General features: G+C 37.9%; 1 protein-coding gene across 1 annotated transcript in view; it reads left to right on the plus strand.

Annotated features, from left to right (window-relative positions):
- Positions 1 to 6212: 6212 nt before the first annotated feature.
- The window catches only part of LOC127359923 (NACHT, LRR and PYD domains-containing protein 3-like), a 57155-nt gene continuing 42478 nt past the window's right edge, over positions 6213 to 20889 (plus strand). Inside the window, exons 1-8 of the mRNA XM_051394253.1 lie at positions 6213 to 6260; positions 8937 to 9059; positions 9619 to 9735; positions 10188 to 10286; positions 10438 to 10516; positions 10679 to 10907; positions 17637 to 19440; positions 19583 to 19756. Coding sequence (XP_051250213.1) covers positions 8971 to 9059; positions 9619 to 9735; positions 10188 to 10286; positions 10438 to 10516; positions 10679 to 10907; positions 17637 to 19440; positions 19583 to 19756 — 2591 coding nt within the window. The 5' untranslated portion in view covers positions 6213 to 6260; positions 8937 to 8970. The remainder of the gene's footprint in view (positions 6261 to 8936; positions 9060 to 9618; positions 9736 to 10187; positions 10287 to 10437; positions 10517 to 10678; positions 10908 to 17636; positions 19441 to 19582; positions 19757 to 20889) is intronic.

A 20889-nucleotide genomic window follows, 5' to 3' on the forward strand; every position in this document is an offset into this window, starting at 1 on the left:
CTTATCTAGTTTGTATTCTATTCTGTCTTATCATCAGCTTGTCAATCATCTGTGAAACACTGTGAAAGCTGCTATACAAATAATACATTTAATTGATTGAAATGTTGCACAAAATTGATTTATTGTTCAGTTAAATAAAGAATAGAAATATTAACATATTAGATAATATATATATATATATTAATTGTGGTATTAAGGCATAAAGACATCAGTTTGTTCCTCAGAAATAAAAATATTTGATACAGAATATGTTTTTTGTCTGATTTTTTTCATCTTCAATCTTAATATGAATGATATCAAATCATGAATTGAGCGTTTTCCAACATCCCTGATTTTATTTTATTTGTTTAATCTCTCTGATTTTATTTTATTTGTTGAATCTCTCTGATTTTATTTTGTTATTTGTTGAATCTCTCCGATTTTATTTGTTGAATCTCTCTGATTTTATTTTATTTGTTGAATCTCTCTGATTTTATTTTATTTGTTGAATCTCTCTGATTTTATTTTATTTGTTGAATCTGATTTTATTTCATTTGTTGAATCTCTCTGATTTTATTTCATTTGTTTAATCTCTCTGCTTTTATTTTGTTGTGTGTTTAATCTATCTGATTTTATTTTATTTGTTGAATCTCTCTGATTTTATTTTATTTGTTGAATCTGATTTTATTTTATTTGTTGAATCTCTCTGCTTTTATTTGTTGAATCTCTCTGATTTTATTTTATTATTTGTTGAATCTCTCTGATTTTATTTTATTTGTGGAATCTCTCTGATTTTATTTTATGTGTTGAATCTCTCTGATTTTATTTTATTTGTTGAATTTGATTTTATATTATTATTTGTTGAATCTGATTTTATATTATTATGTGTTGAATCTCTCTGGTTTTGTTTTATTTGTTGAATCTCTCTGGTTTTATTTTATTTGTTGAATCTCTCTGATTTTATTTTATTTGTTGAATCTCTCTGATTTTATTTTATTTGTTGAATCTCTCTGATTTTATTTTATTTGTTGAATCTGATTTTATATTATTATTTGTTGAATCTCTCTGCTTTTATTTTATTTGTTGAATCTCTCTGATTTTATTTTATTTGTTGAATCTCTCTGATTTTATTTTATTTGTTGAATCTGATTTTATATTATTATTTGTTGAATCTCTCTGCTTTTATTTTATTTGTTGAATCTCTCTGATTTTATTTTATGTGTTGAATCTGATTTTATTTTATTTGTTGAATCTCTCTGATTTTATTTTATTTGTTGAATCTCCCTGATTTTATTTTATTTGTTGAATCTGATTTTATTTTATTTGTTGAATCTGATTTTATTTTATTTGTTGAATCTGATTTTATTTCATTTGTTGAATCTCTCTGATTTTATTTCATTTGTTTAATCTCTCTGCTTTTATTTTGTTGTGTGTTTAATCTATCTGATTTTATTTTATTTGTTGAATCTCTCTGATTTTATTTTATTTGTTGAATCTGATTTTATTTCATTTGTTTAATCTCTCTGCTTTTATTTTGTTGTGTGTTTAATCTATCTGATTGTATTTTATTTGTTGAATCTCTCTGATTTTATTTTATTTGTTGAATCTGATTTGATTTTATTTGTTGAATCTCTCTGATTGTATTTTATTTGTTGAATCTCTCTGATTTTATTTTATTTGTGGAATCTCTCTGATTTTATTTTATGTGTTGAATCTCTCTGATTTTATTTTATTTGTTGAATCTGATTTTATATTATTATTTGTTGAATCTCTCTGATTTTATTGTATTTGTTGAATCTGATTTTATATTATTGTGTGTTGAATCTGATTTTATATTATTATGTGTTGAATCTCTCTGGTTTTATTTTATTTGTTGAATCTCTCTGGTTTTATTTTATTTGTTGAATCTCTCTGATTTTATTTTATTTGTTGAATCTCTCTGATTTTATTTTATTTGTTGAATCTGATTTTATATTATTATTTGTTGAATCTCTCTGATTTTATTTTATTTGTTGAATCTGATTTTATTTTATTTGTTGAATCTCTCTGATTTTATTTTATTTGTTGAATCTCTCTGATTTTATTTTATTATTTGTTGAATCTCTCTGATTTTATTTTATTTGTTGAATCTCTCTCATTTTATTTCATTTGTTGAATCTGATTTTATTTTATTTGTTGAATCTCTCAGATTTTATTATTTGTTGAATCTGATTTTATTTTGTTTGTTGAATCTCTCTGATTTTATTTTATTATTTGTTGAATCTCTCTGATTTTATTTTATTTGTTGAATCTCTCTGATTTTATTTTATTTGTTGAATCTCTCTGATTTTATTTTATTTGTTGAATCTCTCTGATTTTATTTTATTTGTTGAATCTCTCTGATTTTATTTTATTTGTTGAATCTGATTTTATTTTATTTGTTGAATCTGATTTTATTTTATTTGTTGAATCTCTCTGATTTTATTTTGTTATTTGTTGAATCTCTCTGATTTTATTTTATTTGTTGAATCTCTCTGATTTTATTTTATTTGTTGAATCTCTCTGATTTTATTTTGTTATTTGTTGAATCTCTCTGATTTTATTTTATTTGTTGAATCTCTGATTTTATTTCATTTGTTGAATCTCTCTGATTTTATTTTATTTGTTGAATCTCTCTGATTTTATATTATTATTTGTTGAATCTCTCTGATTTTATTTTATTTGTTGAATCTCTGATTTTATTTCATTTGTTGAATCTCTCTGATTTTATTTTATTTGTTGAATCTCTCTGATTTTATTTTATTTGTTGAATCTCTCTGATTTTATATTATTATTTGTTGAATCTCTCTGATTTTATTTTATTTGTTGAATCTCTCTGATTTTATTTTATTTGTTGAATCTCTCTGATTTTATTTTATTTGTTGAATCTCTCTGATTTTATTTTGTTATTTGTTGAATCTCTCTGATTTTATATTATTATTTGTTGAATCTCTCTGATTTTATTTTATTTGTTGAATCTCTCTGATTTTATTTTATTTGTTGAATCTGATTTTATTTTATTTGTTGAATCTGATTTTATTTTATTTGTTGAATGTATCTGATTTTATATTATTATGTGTTGAATCTCTGTGCTTTTATTTTGTTGTGTGTTGAACCTGGTTTTATTGTGAAAGTCCCGGCAGTGAAGGCTGTGTGCTCCAGCTTGACATCCGGTTCCAGCTGCAGCTGAGGAGCTGAGAGTGAAGCACATGCTGAACTGAGGTGAATGATTCTTCTATTGAACTTTCCTCTTTAAGTGAAGCGCTCGGCTCTTTTTGGGAGAGTTGTTTTATTGTTTTATTGCTTCGGGGTTTTCTGTGTCTGTGTCGCATTTGAATGACGGACGTAGAGTCAGCGACAGGCAGCTAACGAGCTAATAGTTAGCAGCTAACATCAGCAAGCTCCTTTTCTGTCAGTGAGTCAACTGATTGACTGAGTGAGTTTCTGGAGATTTCATCTGATATTAAATGCATACACAGTAACAGTTAGAGAACAGCTGATGGACTTTAAATAGGGAACACAAGAACTGCAGGAAGTTTGTGGAAAAGCACAAATGTTGATGAATTTGGACTTTTGCTCCTATTTTAGGGAACTTTCTCTCCAAGCCAGTTTGTTCCCTAAAGATCTCTCATTTCATTTCATTGATAAAGTGATTTCCTATTGAATAAAGAAATAATCTGAAAACTTTCTAGCAGCTCTGTACAGACACAAGTTCTATTTTTAAAAGCATTCATTTCAAAAAAGCTCTTTAATATAGTAATTGTTGGAAGTGTTTCTAATCCTTTCTATTTCTAACAGCAAAGCTTTTTGTTGAAATGTCATATTGTGATCTTGCATCCATTCTCTAATCGGCTGTATTGATTGTTGGGTTTAAACCTCCAGCTGGGGAGACAAACTGGCTCTGATGTTGGATGTTATAGGATAAACACAGACACACATTCATTGTTCTGCTTCCATAAAAACCTTTTGAAACTCAGATTTGATCCATATGGTGGTGTGTCCGTTTTCCTAAAATGAGACTTTTTAATACATTTCCTATCAGCAGATTGTTGCCCAAACACAACCCTGTGTGGCTGTAATGTGATCCATTGTCTGAGAGAGAGTGAGGGTTTATAGAGGTTGACGTATTTAAAGTCAACGCCATTTACAATGTGGAAATGTTGCTTTACACTGATGAACTGAATGCAAGCGCTGGTGCTCCTCACTCACTCAGGGCGGAGTCATGGTGGTGAAGAAGAAGACGGCCAGAGTGGAGGCCGTGGTTCTGGATGAGGACAAACTGCACCAGCTGATAGGTAACGTGGCCCAACTGCTGACGAGCAAACGCATTACGCTTCCTAAGTGATTAATAGCTGTGTGTGATGTTTCCCAGCGTCCCTCTCTGTGGGTGGAGGAGAGGATGGAGTCAGGCAGCTCGCTCAGACCCTGCAGTCCTGTTTGGAGCTGACGGAGCCCGTGCAGCAGATCCAGCTGGTTCAAAAGGTAAAAGGTTGTTTTATTGGATCTTCATGAATCACTTCTGTGTAAACTAATCAATCAATCACTTCTTATTTGAATAATAGCTTCATTGTTTGAAGAAATACCATCAGAATGAAGATCTGAATATCTTTGGGTTTGAGGACGTCACCTTATATAATGTATAATATGTATAGAAACTGCTGTTTCCTGCCCCACAACTTTAATAAATACAGTCATGAAGACCACAGAGACTGACCTGTGAGTGTTTCTTCTTCATCACTCCACTTTGTTGTTGCTGTTGCAGCTGTCCTCATTAACAAGGCCCGGACCCCCCCACTGACACTGACTCCTAAACCCACCCTGTATATATGCATTACATTACTGTTTTTTCCTACCTTGCACATTGTAAATGTCATTCTTGTACAGCTTTAGATCTCTCGGTCTTTATTTATATGTTTGGGATTCTTATGCACCGATGCACCAAGGCAAATTCCTCGTATGTGTAAAAACTTCTGATTCTGATTTAGAGACAGAAATCATACACCGTGGAGACATCACAGTGACATGAGGACAAGAACATGTTGTGTTAAACACAGGAACCCACAGGCAGAACACAAACTGAGTATGACGACCAAAATAGGGCTTTATTGTAAAACTAGTTGGTGGCTGATGAGATGGTGAGGTGAAGCTCCGGTTGGCAGTGGTGAGTGGATAATGGCTGAGATCTAGGCAGAGTGGAGCGGAGGGTGGAGGCAGTGTGCAGAAGGAGCAGGCTGGCTGAAGAGCAGGTGATGATCCTCAGGCACAGAAAAAACAAGGTTAAGAACGCCAACACGAGGAAAACACACATCATACATTTCACCTGACGGCTGAGAGAGTATCTACCAAACAGGCTGAAACAAGGATCTGGAGGGGGCGCATGAAGAACCAGGGTTGATATATTGCAGCACTGATGAGTTGAAGGCTGGCAGGTTTGAGCAGTCAGACAGGTGAGCAGGTAGTCAAGTCCTCAGGCAACCAGTGAGAGTGAGACGAGTCCCACAGCCACAACACACAAACAGAGGAAGACACTAGAAACACTGACACTACTGGAGTATGGTACTGACCATAACAGAATATTAAAGAACAATGGAATAAAGGAGATACATTGAAGGTTTTACAAGCTTTCTTGTTCTTAGAGTACAAACGTGTTTTTATGTTTAGTCAAAGACTAAAAATGAAGGTTTGTGATTGGAAGATTTATGAATATGTGTTTGTGCCAACAATAAAATAAAGTGAATAATCTGGAAGCCATTAGCTTCAGCAGAGGAATAATCAGTAAAAGCAAACATGTTGATAAGAAAGGGAACAATGATAATGAGAACATGAGAACTTTAAAGAACATGAGACTGCATGTGAGTACTGATCTATAAGACTCTGTGTCCATAAAATACAACCATGAGCATAAAACCTCATCAAAGTTTGTACATTTGTTCCACGATGACCAAAGAAAAGTAAAGTTTTTACCAACAAAGGTCAGTTAAGACTCAAAGTTGAATATTTCTTCATATATTTGAGTCATAAAAACACTTTCCCTCTTATTGAGATTTAAAAAAAAGAGATTTGAAAAACAAGCAGCCACATTTGATTCGAGCCAATGTTTCTCAGTTATAGAAGAAGATCAATTCTTCCACCCACCTAGAGCCGGGGTCTGTCCAAGGTTTGTGCCTCTGAAAAGAGACAGACTCATTTCTCATAAACACTTTTGTTTGTCGTCATTTTATTCCATTTTCCTTTTGGTGTACGAGGAATACAGCATCCTCCAGGTGAGTTAAGTAGTCCTCTCCAGGGCCTCTGTCTGCTGTATGTTGGTGGGCATCAGAAATGTTTGATATCTGTATATGTTCATTGTACAGAGGTCATATATGATGAGAACTGCCTTTCTGTATGTGTGATATCCTTTAAACTGGAGAGTGTCAGAGGTTAGAAGAGATCATAGAGAGTGGGATCAACACGTGAGTCCAAACCAAGCTGGAGGCCTTCTCCTCTGGGGTTGAACACAGAGATTGACCCCACGACACGGCAGGTTTAAAGCTCCCTGTGGTGGAGGGTCGGGCCTCTGACCCCAGTATGGGGACTGACCCTCAACCAGTAACCAGAGGCCTCAGGGACCAGTCCGTCCTCCTGTAGACTTGGATTAGAGGAACAGAGGATTGAGTCAGGACACCCTGGGGGGAGTAAGGAACTACAGCTGTTACACTATATTATATTCTATCATTAGATTATTATTACTGCTGTATTTGGCTGTTGTAGCTGCTCAGGTGGAGCTGATTTCAACTATTGAGGAAGGACTGTGACTAATTATTATTGTCATTAATCTAAAATATATGAAATGCCCGTTACAATCATCCAGAGCCCACAGTGACACAATGTTGTCTGACCAACAGTTCAAAGCTGAGAATAGTAAAAGTAGTAATACTACACTACAGAAATACTCCATTACAACTTAAAGTGCTGCATTAAAACAGTTCCTCACTTACAGAAGTATTATCAGCACAATGTAGTTGAAGCTCCCAGTCTCTCTCTGTAGACACTCACTCAGTCTTATCTCACTCCCATCCCCCACACCTTCCGTTGCCCTGACAACCGTGATGTCACTGCCACTCCCTGTCCACAGGTAACTTTCACTTTGTGAGCTCGTCGTGTCGCAGCTTCTTCTTTTGTCCATGTGAAGGTTAGTAAGAGACACTTTTCACTGTTTGACTCCTCAATGACTCTTTGTTCATCTTGTTAGTTTAGTTCAGTAGAAAGAGCAGAAAACTCTACTAACAGTCAACTGAGAACCAACATGGAGGAAGAGTTTCCTCCATCTTACTGTCAGTGTGTCACTGTTCAAAGTAATCAGAGTACTCACTGACAGTACTCAGAGTACTCACTGTATGATTTCTGTCTGTCTTTATGAGCTCACCTTATCAATGTAGTTGAAGTATGTAAAGTGAAAGTAGTCAGTGTACAGAATGGCCTCTGTCAGTGTTGTATTATTATATTAGTGGATGATTATTATTGATGCATTAACATGTAATCACTACTTTAATGTTGGAGTTGCTGCAGGTGGAGCCAATATGAACTACTTCAAATACTTTTGGCTGCTTGAATGTAAAATAATGAATTCTATTTTATAAACTGATCCCATGTTTGAAAAGTAAGCAGGAAGTAAAGCTGTCAGATAAATGCAGCTCCATGAGGCCATCTAGTGGACTGATAGTAGAAGTAGAGCAGCTGATGGCAGCTTTCTGCTCTCATTCTTCCTCAACACTGACCAATGAGAACAAGCAGCATCTCCTCTGGCCAATAACAAACCACTATTGATCCATGGATTGATTAGTTTGCAATGTGTGACAGTGATGAGAAAAGGCCATCAGTAGTTCCCAGAGTTCACAGTCATGTTTTCTAACTGCTTCTTTAGTCTGAGCAACAGTCCAACAAGCCAAAGGGATTCAACTGACACTGAGAGGAAACAGAGAGAAGCAGCCAATCAGTGGAGAAGCAGCTGATAGTTTTACAGGAGAAATGATGTAAATCAGTGGTTCCCAACCTGAGGGTCGGGACCCCCACTAGTGGTCACCATAGCTTCATGGGGGGTCTGTTGGTCGGCCTATATCTCAGCATCTGGTTCACTTCTGTGAAGAAAAGTCAATGTAAAGTAAACTGTCTAATAGATCAATGACCAAACATCAGGGAAGAGATAAGCATATTAAGTATTTATGATAAAAACAATGATAAAAGATACATAACACAGACAAACTGTATAAAAACTTCCAGAATTCATCAGAATCAACTTCAACTTCTTGCAGTTACTGAGTTCAATATTTGGGTTGATTGTACAGATTTGGATATAATATGAAATATGTATAAAATATGTCCCTCAGTCAGGGGTCGTCAGTTTACTCAGTGATAGAAAAAGGTTGGGAACCACTGATGTAAAGGATGAATGAGTGATGATGAGTTCTCAGTGCTGATCAGTGATTGGACTGATGCTTTCAGCTCTGCTCTCAGTGTTTCCTCTACAGATGAAGGTAGAAAGTCTCTGGGAGCTGATGTGGATGTGAATTCAGCAGCAGCTGCCAAGGTAACAGGATTGATTTTGGATTATTGGACGAGCTGCCACTGCATGCTCTGACTGGATATAGTAGACTTGGAAAAAGAGCAACATTTCAACTGTTGAGGAGCTTTTCAAAGTCAGTCAAATAGAAGTGAAACAGCAACATGAAGTATATTCCTCTAGTCTTCAACCAACCCCACAGACTAAAGAGCATTGTGAATGTCATTTCTTAGATACTGCAGCTCAAAGTGCCAACAACATTTCTACTCTGCCATGGAAACTGTCAGATGAGTGGATTTAGTATTGAGCTGAATGAGCCGTTTCCTCCAATCAGAGCTGTGTGTGTTTGTCATGTGACTGAGAGGAATGATGGGGAATAATGTGTGATCTCTCCCAGCAGGTTGCTGTGTCTGTGTGAAGGTGTGGGCTCTGCTATGAATCAGTGTGAGGACAGAGAGGAGGGAGTCCCTCCCTCTAAAAGCACTCTGTGTGGGGAACATGACACAAGGACCAAAGCTCAGAGGTGAGATGAGGATCTCTAACTGTCCATGACTCTTCTCCATGTCACAAAGGCTTTGATTCTCCATTTGAAACAAAGACATTTATCTGAGCTAAAGTACGTAGTTGTCAGTATTCAAACAGGGCTGGACAATCTGATCTCAAATCAGTATCAGGAGAAACATTCAGCTTCATAATGAGAAATGTAACAGTAACATGTGTTTGAATCAATCAGAGCAGATTTCCTTCCTCATGTTGCTCACTGCTGATGTTTGTCCTGATTCATTCCAGTCTGACCAGTTCCACATTCTGCTCTTCTGGACTGGACTGGGAGCTGATTGCTCGCTGGTTAGATGTTGTAGCTGCTCTCACTTTAATTATATGGAATTCAGACAGTGTGTTGAAGTGTGTGACATCAGTAAATTGTGTTCAGTAACACGTCCATAATGTCAGTAATTGAAGACATTGTTCTTATTGTCCAGCCCTGTATTCAAACATTTCAAATTATACATCATTTCACAAAGTCTTTGATTCAGTGACAATGTTTCTGAATATATGAGCTTTAATGAATTTCTTTCTATCAGGATCCATCAGAGACCAGACTGTCCTGAACCTGGACCCAGCTGTGTGTCCATGAAGAGTGATGACTCTATGGGTCGTCCTGTAAACTTCAAAGATGGCCGCCACTCTGTTGATCAAAGGTGAGGATTTCAAACTGATGATGAAAATAAAATGATGTGTTTTTATCAGACTCTCAGTTGTGAAATCTCTATTTTTAAATGTTTTAAAATGTCTTTTAATGGACGGTGATGGTTTGTGTCAGTTTACAACAGCCTCAGTTTCACAGTGAACAAATAGTTGCAGCAGTTTATAGAAACTCACTGCTTTGACACCACGTCTGTTCCTCTTTTTATCCTAATTGGACCGATATGGTCACTGCACTCCATCATTTCCCCGCCTATACTGCACACTGCACTGATACAGCTTTAAAATACACAGTGAAACATGTCTAAATCAAACACTGACTTTATAGAAATCCTAACCAAGAACTCCCTGGGTACAAATACACTGTGTACAGTCGGTGTATTCAGTCACTGGTTCTGTCTCAGTGTGTTGTGGGTGCAGTGCAGAACTGATCCTGTTTTTCTATCAGGAGGAAACAACCTGAACCCAGCTGTGTGTCCATGAAGAGTGATCGCTCTAATGATCGTTTTATAGACTTAAAAGATGGCCGCCACTCTGTTGATCAAAGGTGAGGATTTCAAACTGATGATGGAAAAGAAATGATGATGTTTTTATCAGACTCCAGACCAGTTTTTAAACCTTTTCATGGACCTTTACCTTGTGTTTGTCTCTGTGTGGACAGACATAATGTGAGCTCATTCTTCATGATTCCTCCACAGAGTGGACCAGGAGAGCTCAGAGGTTCCCAGTGGTCAGTCTGCCCAGCAGCATCAAACACACCTGGACTCCATATTTATGGTCTGTACATGGACAACAACTACTTTTACATCTATTGTGTTCACAATAATCTCCATGCTGCACTTTTTAGACCAGTGGATTGTCAGTCTGTCCAACATGGATCTGATGTTTGCTTTCATGATTTGACTTTGATTGAGTCATTCATATAATATTCTGTTCCAGCTGCTGGAGGACAACATTGTCACTTTTGTGAAGAACGAGCTGAAGAAGATCCAGAAGGTTCTGAGTTCAGATTACCCAGAATGCTTGGAGAGTAAGAGGGAGGATGAGGAGAGGTTGGATGGTACAGATGAAGAGCAGAGGAGGAGCAGCAGAGAGGCATTTCTGAAGATCACACTGCACTTCCTGAGGAGAATGAAGCAGGAGGAGCTGGCTGACTGTCTGCAGAGCAGTAAGAGGATTTCTCTAAAGATTTAACTCGCTGGATAAATGAGACATTTACTGATGTCTCAACAGAAGGACCAAAATATATTCACATACTCATTCTTTAAAGCAGTGTTTCCCAAACTTTGGGTTGGGACCCAGAATGGGTCACTGATAGGGATCGACTGATATGTTTCTTTCAGGGCTGTTACAGATACCGATTATTAGTAATGAAGGAAACCGATAATCAATATTTGGAACCGAACAATTGCAGGAAAAAATATTTTGAACAACCAGTGAAACTAAGAGCATTTATTTATTACTTTAGTTACTTTGCAGATTCACATTATCAATATAAAATATAAATCAACTTATAAATTATGAATAATTATTATAGATAGAACACATTGATAATTATAATCTTAGTCTCTTTAAGTATTGTGATGTTGCTACTTTAACTTAAGTAAAATATCTGAGTAATTTAAACATGTTTAATCAAATGTTGCAAAAAATATCTTTTCAGAATCATTTTACATTTTACTCTACTCTCACTAATGTGTGTATTTATCAGCAATCGGTTTAAAAAAATGTATGGTACAAATAGAAAAATGCTGAATATCGGATCCAATAATCGGTCTATGCCTGGTCATGGACCCATTTTATTAGGTCCCCAATTAAAATGTGTAACAATGCTTTTTTATTTTTTTATTTTATTTTTATCAAGGAGAAACATACAAGGTAAAGTCAGTACAATTATACACACACACAACGCAAAACAGAATCAAGCACTTACATAATTGCACTATCATATAATCTCTCATCTATTACTCTCCTTTTTCTTCTTTTTTACAATGTGTAAAACGAACAATTGAACAACGGATGTCACACTTCCTCATTTCCCATCCAGATCTACCGACAGCAATTTTCAGTTATCCCAATATTCAATAATCTGGTACGTCAGGCCATGTGATAAAGGTACTTAAAGCAGTTCAGGTCTCCGTAATCTTATATATCTAATCCATTTTGACCACCATCTCTTAAATTTCTCTGATTGTAGTCGAACGTCAGTCTCTCCATGTTGCAGATTTCATGAACAGTTCCTTGCCATTCTTCCAGTGTCGGTGCGTTGGGTTGTAGCCACTTTCTTGTTACAGCTTTCTTCGCGCCAATTAACAATATCTTCATTAGGTATTTATCCCTTTCCCATCTACATTTAACATGCAGGGTGTTCGAATTTGAGGAGTTTAGAAAACTTTTATATAATCTAGATATTAGTCTCTTTCCACTCCCGGATTTGTAAGTTGAAACAAAAACCTTCAGGATATCACTACCCAAGTCCTCTGTCAAAATTGTATTTAATCGATGCCTTACTTGAAGGTATCTTAAAAAATCTTTTAAGATACCCATTGTGTGTGAAGCAGCAGTAAGCCGTAAGGCCCCTTTCCATCCATATTTTAAATCTACTATCTGTCCTATTTGGAATAAAATCCATGTCATATGCACACCAACGTAATATTTTTCCTGCACCCTTTAAATTGTATTTCCTAACTACTTTGTACCAGATTCTTAGTGTTGTTTTTAACCAGGGGTTATTTTTATTTGAAAGACTGTCTACTAGTTTTTTGTCTGCCATTGCTGCCTGCACAGGTGGGCCCATAGATCCTCCCTCTTCTATATCCTTCCATCTGGCCCTGAACTGCGGGTCACAGAGATACACCAGGGATCTTATCTGAGCCGCATGGTAGTAATCTTTTAAATTTGGCAATGCCATTCCCCCTTTGTATTTTGATAATTGCATTACTTTGAATTTTATCCTTGGTTTTTTACCCATCCAGATATATCGAGAAATTAATTTCTGCCATTCAATGAACTGTTGATCACTTATTTCAATTGGCAGCGATAGGAAGAGATACAACAGGCGGGGTAAAATCACCATTTTGACCAATTCAATCCTTGATGTTAAACTCAGAAAAGGTAAGTGATTCCATCTGGAGATGTCAGATTTGATTTTAAGGTTGAGGGGGATATAGTTGGCTTTAAATAATTTTGTAATATCTTGGGTAAGATTAATTCCCAGATACTTCATTGATTTCTTGTTACAGCTCAGGCTGTATTTAGTTACCAAATCATCTGGTGGGTTGAAATGAAAAGACATAGCCTGAGTTTTCTGGATATTTATCTTATAGCCTGATAATTGACCAAACCTATCCAATGATGACATTAAAGCTGGTAGAGATGTGGATGGTTGTGATAAAAAAATGAACATGTCATCTGCAAACAGAGATATTATGTGTTCCTGTCCTGCAATATTTATGCCCTTGATTTGCCCGTTTTGCCTAATATATTGACTGAGAGGTTCTATAAAGAGGGCAAAGAGAAGTGGAGAACAGGGGCAACCCTGCCTACAAGAACGTTCCAAAATAAAAGAATTTGAGAGACTGCCATTTATTTTAATTCTTGCTGTTGGCTTACTATATACCGCTTTGAAAGCCTCAATAAGAGTATGATGAAAACCAAATTTATCTAATACCTTATACAAAAAAGTCCACCTTACTGAGTCAAATGCCTTCTCAGCATCCAATCCCATTAACATAGCTTGTGTCCTGTTTTGTTGGATATACCACATAATATGTAGCGTCCTCCTTAAGCTGTCTTGGGTCTGTCTCTCATGAATAAAACCCGTCTGGTCCAAATGAATAAGAGATGGCAAGAGTTTTTCAATTCTCCTAGCCAATATTGACATATACATTTTATAATCTAAATTTAACACTGAGATGGGTCGAAATTGTTTACAATCTAATGAATCTTTGCCTTCCTTTGGTATTACTGAGATCATGGCTTGCTTCCATGAGGGGGGAATCTCTCCCTTTTTGAGTGCTCCATTACATATCTGGCACAGTTTTGGAATCAGCTGTTCCTTGAAAGACTTATACCATTCGGCTGTGAAGCCGTCTGAACCTGGACTCTTATGTGGTTTGAGTCTTGATATTGCTGCCTTGACCTCTATTTCAGTAATATCCGCAGACAGGGCTTTATTTTGTTCTTGTGTGATTGTGGGAAGATTCAGAGATTCAAGGAAACTCTTCATCTCTTCTTCGTTATCTACTTTTGGTTGTGAGTATAGTTCCTAATAATAAATTTCAAAACTTTGTTGAATTAGGTCTAGTCTATGCTGTATTTTCTTAGTTTGAGGGCATCTTATCTTATTAACAGTGGCGTCTGCCTGTTGTTTCCTCAGTTTATATGATAACAGTTTCATTGCCTTGCTCCCTGCCTCATAGTGCCCCTGTTTCAAAAATACCAGTTTCTTTTTAACCTCTTCTGAGAATATCTCATCAATCTCATTTTGCAGTTTTTTAATTGATACTTCCTTGGTCCCTGGTCTAGCCTTGTGATCTTTTTGTAAATCTCTGAGTTTAGTGTATAGAGAATTCAGCCTCTCCTGTCTACGTTTTTTTAGTGATGAGGAAATAGAGATTATTTCCCCCTCAGGACTGCCTTGAATGCATCCCACACCATAGGAGGAGACACTTCTCCATTGTTGTTTTCTTTGAAATAGGTATCTATTTCCTTTTCCAACTCTCCTTTCACCTGGGGTTATTCAATAAGCTTGAGTTCAATTTCCATAGTGTAGATTTTGGGTTATTACCAATATTAACTGTCATTATAATTGATGCTTGGTCAGACATATCAATTGTTCCAATATCGCATGATTGAATTCTAAATCGTTCTCTCTTAAATGCAAAGAAGTAATCAATCCTCGAATAGGTAGACTGAGGTGCAGAAAAATAAGTGTAGTCATGGCCTGTTGGATTAAACTCCCTCCAAACATCTATTATGCCAATTTCTTTCATTATAGAGTTTATCTTATTATTCATAGGTTTACTATGTCCTAAATTAGAGATAGAAGATTCCATTTTTGATAATCTTATATTTATATCTCCTCCACATATAAGCACACCCTGAGCTTCAGCAGACATATCAAATATTTTTTTATAAAAGGTCCAATCACTCCCAGGAGGAGCATATATGCTAAAGAAAGTTACCATCAGCCCATCGATCCTTCCTGTTATCATTACATATCTGCCTTCTTTATCTTTAGTCTCTGAAATGTGCTCATATTGGACTTGATTTGAAATAAGGATGGCAGACCCTCTTCTATGTCTGATGCCTGATTTATAGGATGAGTGAAATACATATTTGAAGCCTCCTCTTCTCAATTTTGCATGTTCAGTTTCAGATAAATGCGTTTCCTGAAGGAATGCTACCTGAGCACCTTCCTTTCTCAATTTTGACAATATCTTGCCTCTCTTGATCGGGTGGAGTATTCCATTCACATTGAAAGAGACCACTTTCAGAGTATTATTTATCAGTACCATCTCTATTTCTGCTCTGAACTGCAGTGAACACACAAACAAAACAAAAACCAATGAGAAACTGAAAATGTTCGTTAGGGCTTCCAAAGGTGGGGTTAAAAGAAAAACCCTGTATTAGGTGTTTAAATGCGGCCTTAGAGAGGGAAAGCCTCTCTTCTATGAGAGGGCCCTCATCTGTAATGGATTCAGCAGGAATCTCATCCATAATGTCAAAAATGTGCCCCCGACATAATGATCATCCTCAATTAGGCTCTTTGATAACTTAAATGAAATTTACGTTGTTTTTTTTAACAGAATCTACCGTCACCCACCTTTATACTTCACTTTGAAATAATAATTAGGAGCCTCTGTTACATGGAGAACAATCCTCTCTCTTCCAAACATAAACCTAAAATATCAGGATGTGTGGCTTACTATTTTACACTTTTTTCTCGCAGTGGAGGGGTTTTGCATCTTCTATACAAGTCTTACACTCACTCATTAGACAACACGTAAGTGAGGAGCTCCCACTGCTTTTCAGAAACAGCTCTGCAATGCCCGAGCATAAATCAAAGATGTCCAATTCTGTAATCGGACTCCTTCTAAACCATACTTGCGTGATCATTCTCTATTCAGCCGCATCTTGACCTCTCTGCGCCGGACCCCAGCTGAATGTCTGGAGCTTGTCTCTGATCATTGGTCCTCGACGTGCATGCGTCTGTGTTCGTCCTCGTCTGCCGCTCACCGACCAGGACAGCCTCCGTATCTGCTCCAGCAGCGTCTCGGGTGGTTTAAGCACTGTGACCTGCAGCCCCTTCTCTGCCATCTCCTTCGTTGCTTCCTCAGCTGTGTTGTAGGTGCGTGTCCCATCCGCGTAGAAAACTCGAAGTCTAGCCAGGAAGGGAGTCTGAAAGCGGATCCCTTTCTCCTTCAGGACCCTCTTAGCCTCTATGTACTGTTGCCTTTTCTTCAACACACTCGGTGCGTAGTCATTGTCCAGATTGATTTGTTTATTTTTCCACATAAAGCCCCTTTTCTGCCACGCTGTTCATAAGATTTCCTCTTTTGTTCTGTAGCTCTTTTGGCACGGGTCCAAGTTCAATGTTAAGGTCCGCGTCCTCTGACAAAGACAAGCCATGTTTCAGCAGTTTTCCGACAAACTCTATCATTGACGAAGACTCGTTTTCTGACCCCTCTGGGATGGAGTAGATTCTAATGTTGTTTCGTCTAGATCTCCCCTCCTGGTCCTCCTGTCTTTCTTCCAGGTGAGCTTGAAGTTTTGTTAGCTCCTCCATCACTTCTTCCAGCGACTGCATTCTCTCCTCTGTGTCTGAAACACGCTCTTCTACTTCGTCGAGTCTCTTTTTGGTTTTGCTGATCTCTTCTTTAATTTCCTCGAGTTGTTGCTTATTATCGTGTCGGAAATCTTTTATCACTGCGAGAATTATTTTCAGGCTAGCCTCCAGGTAAGCTTCCCCTTCCTCTCCGTCATCATTAGCTGGTGAGCCACAGCTAGCTGGGAGGGACTCCGGACTCTGGGTTTCATGTGTTTTGGCATTCTGTGCAGGTTTCCTATGTCTTACTTTGCTTTGCCTATCTCGCAATGAAGTCTTGCCCTTATCCATGTTTTACCATCAGTTTTAAATCGAGTTCGTCAAGTTAATGGGGACTTAAATTCTAGTGGTCGGGGGAGATTCTCTCTCACGCTGCCATCTTAGCGGCCGCTAGACCGGAAGTCGTGTAACAATGCTTTTATATGTGAATTCATTTTCATACTTAAAACAGAAGAAGAGAAAATGCTCTTCTGACTAGTGTGTGCTGTACGCTTCTTCTTTTTTTGTAGTAAAGAAATGATTTTTTGGGGCTTATATTGCCTTTATTTGATAGGACAGCTGAAGACAGACAGGAAAGGGGGGCAGAGAGAGAGAGGGGATGACACGCAGCAAAGGGCCGTAGATCGGATTCGAACCCTAGGCTGCTGCAACAAGTACTGAGTCTCTGTACATGGGTCACCAGCTCTACCTACTGAGCTAACCAGGCGCTCGCTATATGCTTCTTTAACAGTAGTTTATAAATGTAAATCTTATGGAAATTCATGATGTGTGTTTTGTAAAAGCCGTTTCACACAGCTGAGCAGCAACAGCCAGCTAGAACAAGTGTTCTCCCAAAAAGCATTTCCAAGGTAGCTGCCACCAGCTGGGTACCACCAGAAGTTTAACTCTGTAAAAAGTTTCTTTTTTGGCTTTCAAGCTGTAAAATTTTGGGAACCACTGCTTTAGTGGAAAGAATCATGTTATTAATATAACTATACAGTATATATTATAGATCATATTATATATTATAATATCATATTATTTTTTAATAAATCATTTAATGATCTTCTTTTCTGTGTCTTCATTAAGAGCATATTGTTGGAGTTCGTCAGCGTGAACTTAAATCTAACCTGAAGAAGAAGTTCCAGTGTGTGTTTGAGGGGATTGCTAAAGCAGGAAACCCAACCCTTCTGAACCAGATCTACACAGAGCTCTACATCACAGAGGGAGGGACTGCAGAGGTCAATGATGAACATGAGGTCAGACAGATTGAAACAGCATCCAGGAAACCAGACAGACCAGAAACAACAATCAGACAAGAAGACATCTTTAAACCCTCACCTGGAAGAGATGAACCAATCAGAACAGTGATGACAAAGGGAGTGGCTGGCATTGGGAAAACAGTCTTAACACAGAAGTTCACTCTGGACTGGGCTGAAGACAAAGCCAACCAGGACATACAGTTCACATTTCCATTCACTTTCAGAGAGCTGAATGTGCTGAAAGAGAAAAAGTTCAGCTTGGTGGAACTTGTTCATCACTTCTTTACTGAAACCAAAGAAGCAGGAATCTGCAGGTTTGAAGAGTTCCAGGTTGTGTTCATCTTTGACGGTCTGGATGAGTGTCGACTTTCTCTGGACATCCGCAACACTGAGATCCTGACTGATGTTACAGAGTCCACCTCAGTGGATGTGCTGCTGACAAACCTCATCAGGGGGAAACTGCTTCCCTCTGCTCGCCTCTGGATAACCACACGACCTGCAGCAGCCAATCAGATCCCTCCTGAGTGTGTTGACATGGTGACAGAGGTCAGAGGTTTCACTGACCCACAGAAGGAGGACTACTTTAGGAAGAGGTTCACAGATGAGGAGCAGGCCAGCAGAATCATCTCCCACATCAAGACATCACAAAGCCTCCACATCATGTGCCACATTCCAGTCTTCTGCTGGATCACTGCTACAGTTCTGGAGGATGTGTTGAAGACCAGAAAGAGAGGAGAGCTGCCCAAGACCCTGACTGAGATGTACATCCACTTCCTGGTTGTTCAGTCCAAACTGAAGAAGGTCAAGTATGATGGAGGAGCTGAGACAGATCCACACTGGAGTCCAGAGAGCAGGAAGATGATTAAGTCTCTGGGAAAACTGGCTTTTGAGCAGCTGCAGAAAGGCAACCTGATCTTCTATGAATCAGACCTGACAGAGTGTGGCATCAATATCAGAGCAGCCTCAGTGTACTCAGGAGTGTTCACACAGATCTTTAAAGAGGAGAGAGGACTGTACCAGGACAAGGTCTTCTGCTTCGTCCATCTGAGTGTTCAGGAGTTTCTGGCTGCTCTTCACGTCCATCTGACATTCATCAACTCTGGAGTCAATCTGCTGGCAGAACAACAAACAACATCCTGGTGGTCTAAATTAGTTAAAGACAAAAGGAATCTAAAAGATCTCCACCAGAGTGCTGTGGACAAGGCCTTACGGAGTCCAAATGGACATATGGACTTGTTCCTCCGCTTCCTCCTGGGCCTTTCACTGCAGACCAATCAGAATCTCTTGCAAGGTCTGCTGACACAGACAGGAAGTATCTCACAGACCAATCAGGAAACAGTTCAGTTCATTAAGAAGAAGATCGAAGAGACTCCCTCTGCAGAGAGAAGCATCAATCTGTTCCACTGTCTGAATGAACTGAATGATCGTTCTCTAGTGGATCAGATCCAACAGTTCCTGAGTTCAGGAAGTCTCTCCACAGATAAACTGTCTCCTGCTCAGTGGTCAGCTCTGGTCTTCATCTTACTGTCATCAGAAAAAGATCTGGACGTGTTTGACCTGAAGAAATACTCTGCTTCAGAGGAGGCTCTCCTGAGGCTGCTGCCAGTGGTCAAAGCCTCCAACAAAGCTCTGTAAGTACAGATAGAGTTGGATTTCTGTATCATTACTTAAATACTCTGCTATCTTTTCTATCAACTAATTATTTTTCATTATGAATATATTAATAACACAAATGTTTTTTTTTTCTTTCATCGTTGATCATTGTCTCTACAGACTGAGTGACTGTAACCTCTCAGAGAGAAGTTGTGAAGCTCTGTCCTTCGTTCTCAGCTCCCAGTCCTCTAGTCTGAGAGAGCTGGACCTGAGTAACAACAACCTGCAGGATTCAGGACTGAAGCTGCTGAATGTGGGACTGAAGAGTCCACACTGTACACTGGAAACTCTCAGGTCAGATCATAGTATAGTTAATCTTTAGTTAAAGGAAGGTAAATATCAGCCCAAGGGCTGATTGGCCCCTCTGACAAAAAAATTTACTGTCCTAGCGTACTGGCGGCCCGCAGGCCACATCCGACCCGCCAAAGCTTGCCATCCCACCCACAGCATAGCTACTGATGACAGTATTTCAGTATTTATATATTTACAGTGTTAAATTAATATCAATGGGGACGTACTCAGAAAAACTGCAGCATTAAGTCACTGCTAATAAAAACCGAACATTTCCGTCCACAGCAGCTACAAATTAAAAGTATTTAACTGGAGAAAAACAAGTTTAAATTAAATGCGTGTTTGTCTGTGAGTTCGACGTTGGCTGCCAACTATTGCTCATCTAAAATACATCTACAAACCAAGACATCGGCCATTTTTGATAATTTCTGACAGTGAATGAGTTTGAAATATGTCAGGGAGTAATGGAACAAGAAGGAGCAGCCACAGTGAACTGTTAGAGGAAGAGCTGCAGGTGACACGCTGCACACCTGCAACCTCTCAGCCAGGTAACCAAAGTTACTTTCACTGTCGCTGTTCACAGACTCATACTGTGTGCAGCATGAAATCAGATCACAGTTACTCACAGAATGATGGAAAAAGACCAATCATTGTCTGACTTCTGTATTAAAACCAATAGTTGGTTTAGTTTCCCCCAGAATTATGTGAGCTGTAGTATTAAACCATATTTAACTACAGGTGTCACATGCACAATAACAGATCACACAATCAGGACTGCATTCTTACAGACTTTAACCATCACTCCTCAGTGAGCTGCCTCCTTGGTGGAGGTCTGAAAGTACTTTGTAGTATCTAGTTATCATTATGGATTCTAATGTTTTTAATCTGTTTGAAAGTATAAAGCAAAAACTATACCAGTAGACATTTCTAATGATGATGATGATGATGATGATGATGATGATGACAATGACGATGTCAATGGCCACAGCGATGTGTAATGGTGAATAATAGTGATGATGATACTACTACTACTACTACTACTACTAATAATAATAATAATAATAATAATAATAATAATAATTAAAGCTGCAAGCAGCGTTGAGCGGGACCTCGCACCCCACCCAACTCGGGGCGTG

Source organism: Dicentrarchus labrax, unplaced genomic scaffold, assembly GCF_905237075.1.
Source record: "Dicentrarchus labrax unplaced genomic scaffold, dlabrax2021, whole genome shotgun sequence".
Classification (NCBI taxonomy): Eukaryota; Metazoa; Chordata; class Actinopteri; family Moronidae; genus Dicentrarchus; species Dicentrarchus labrax.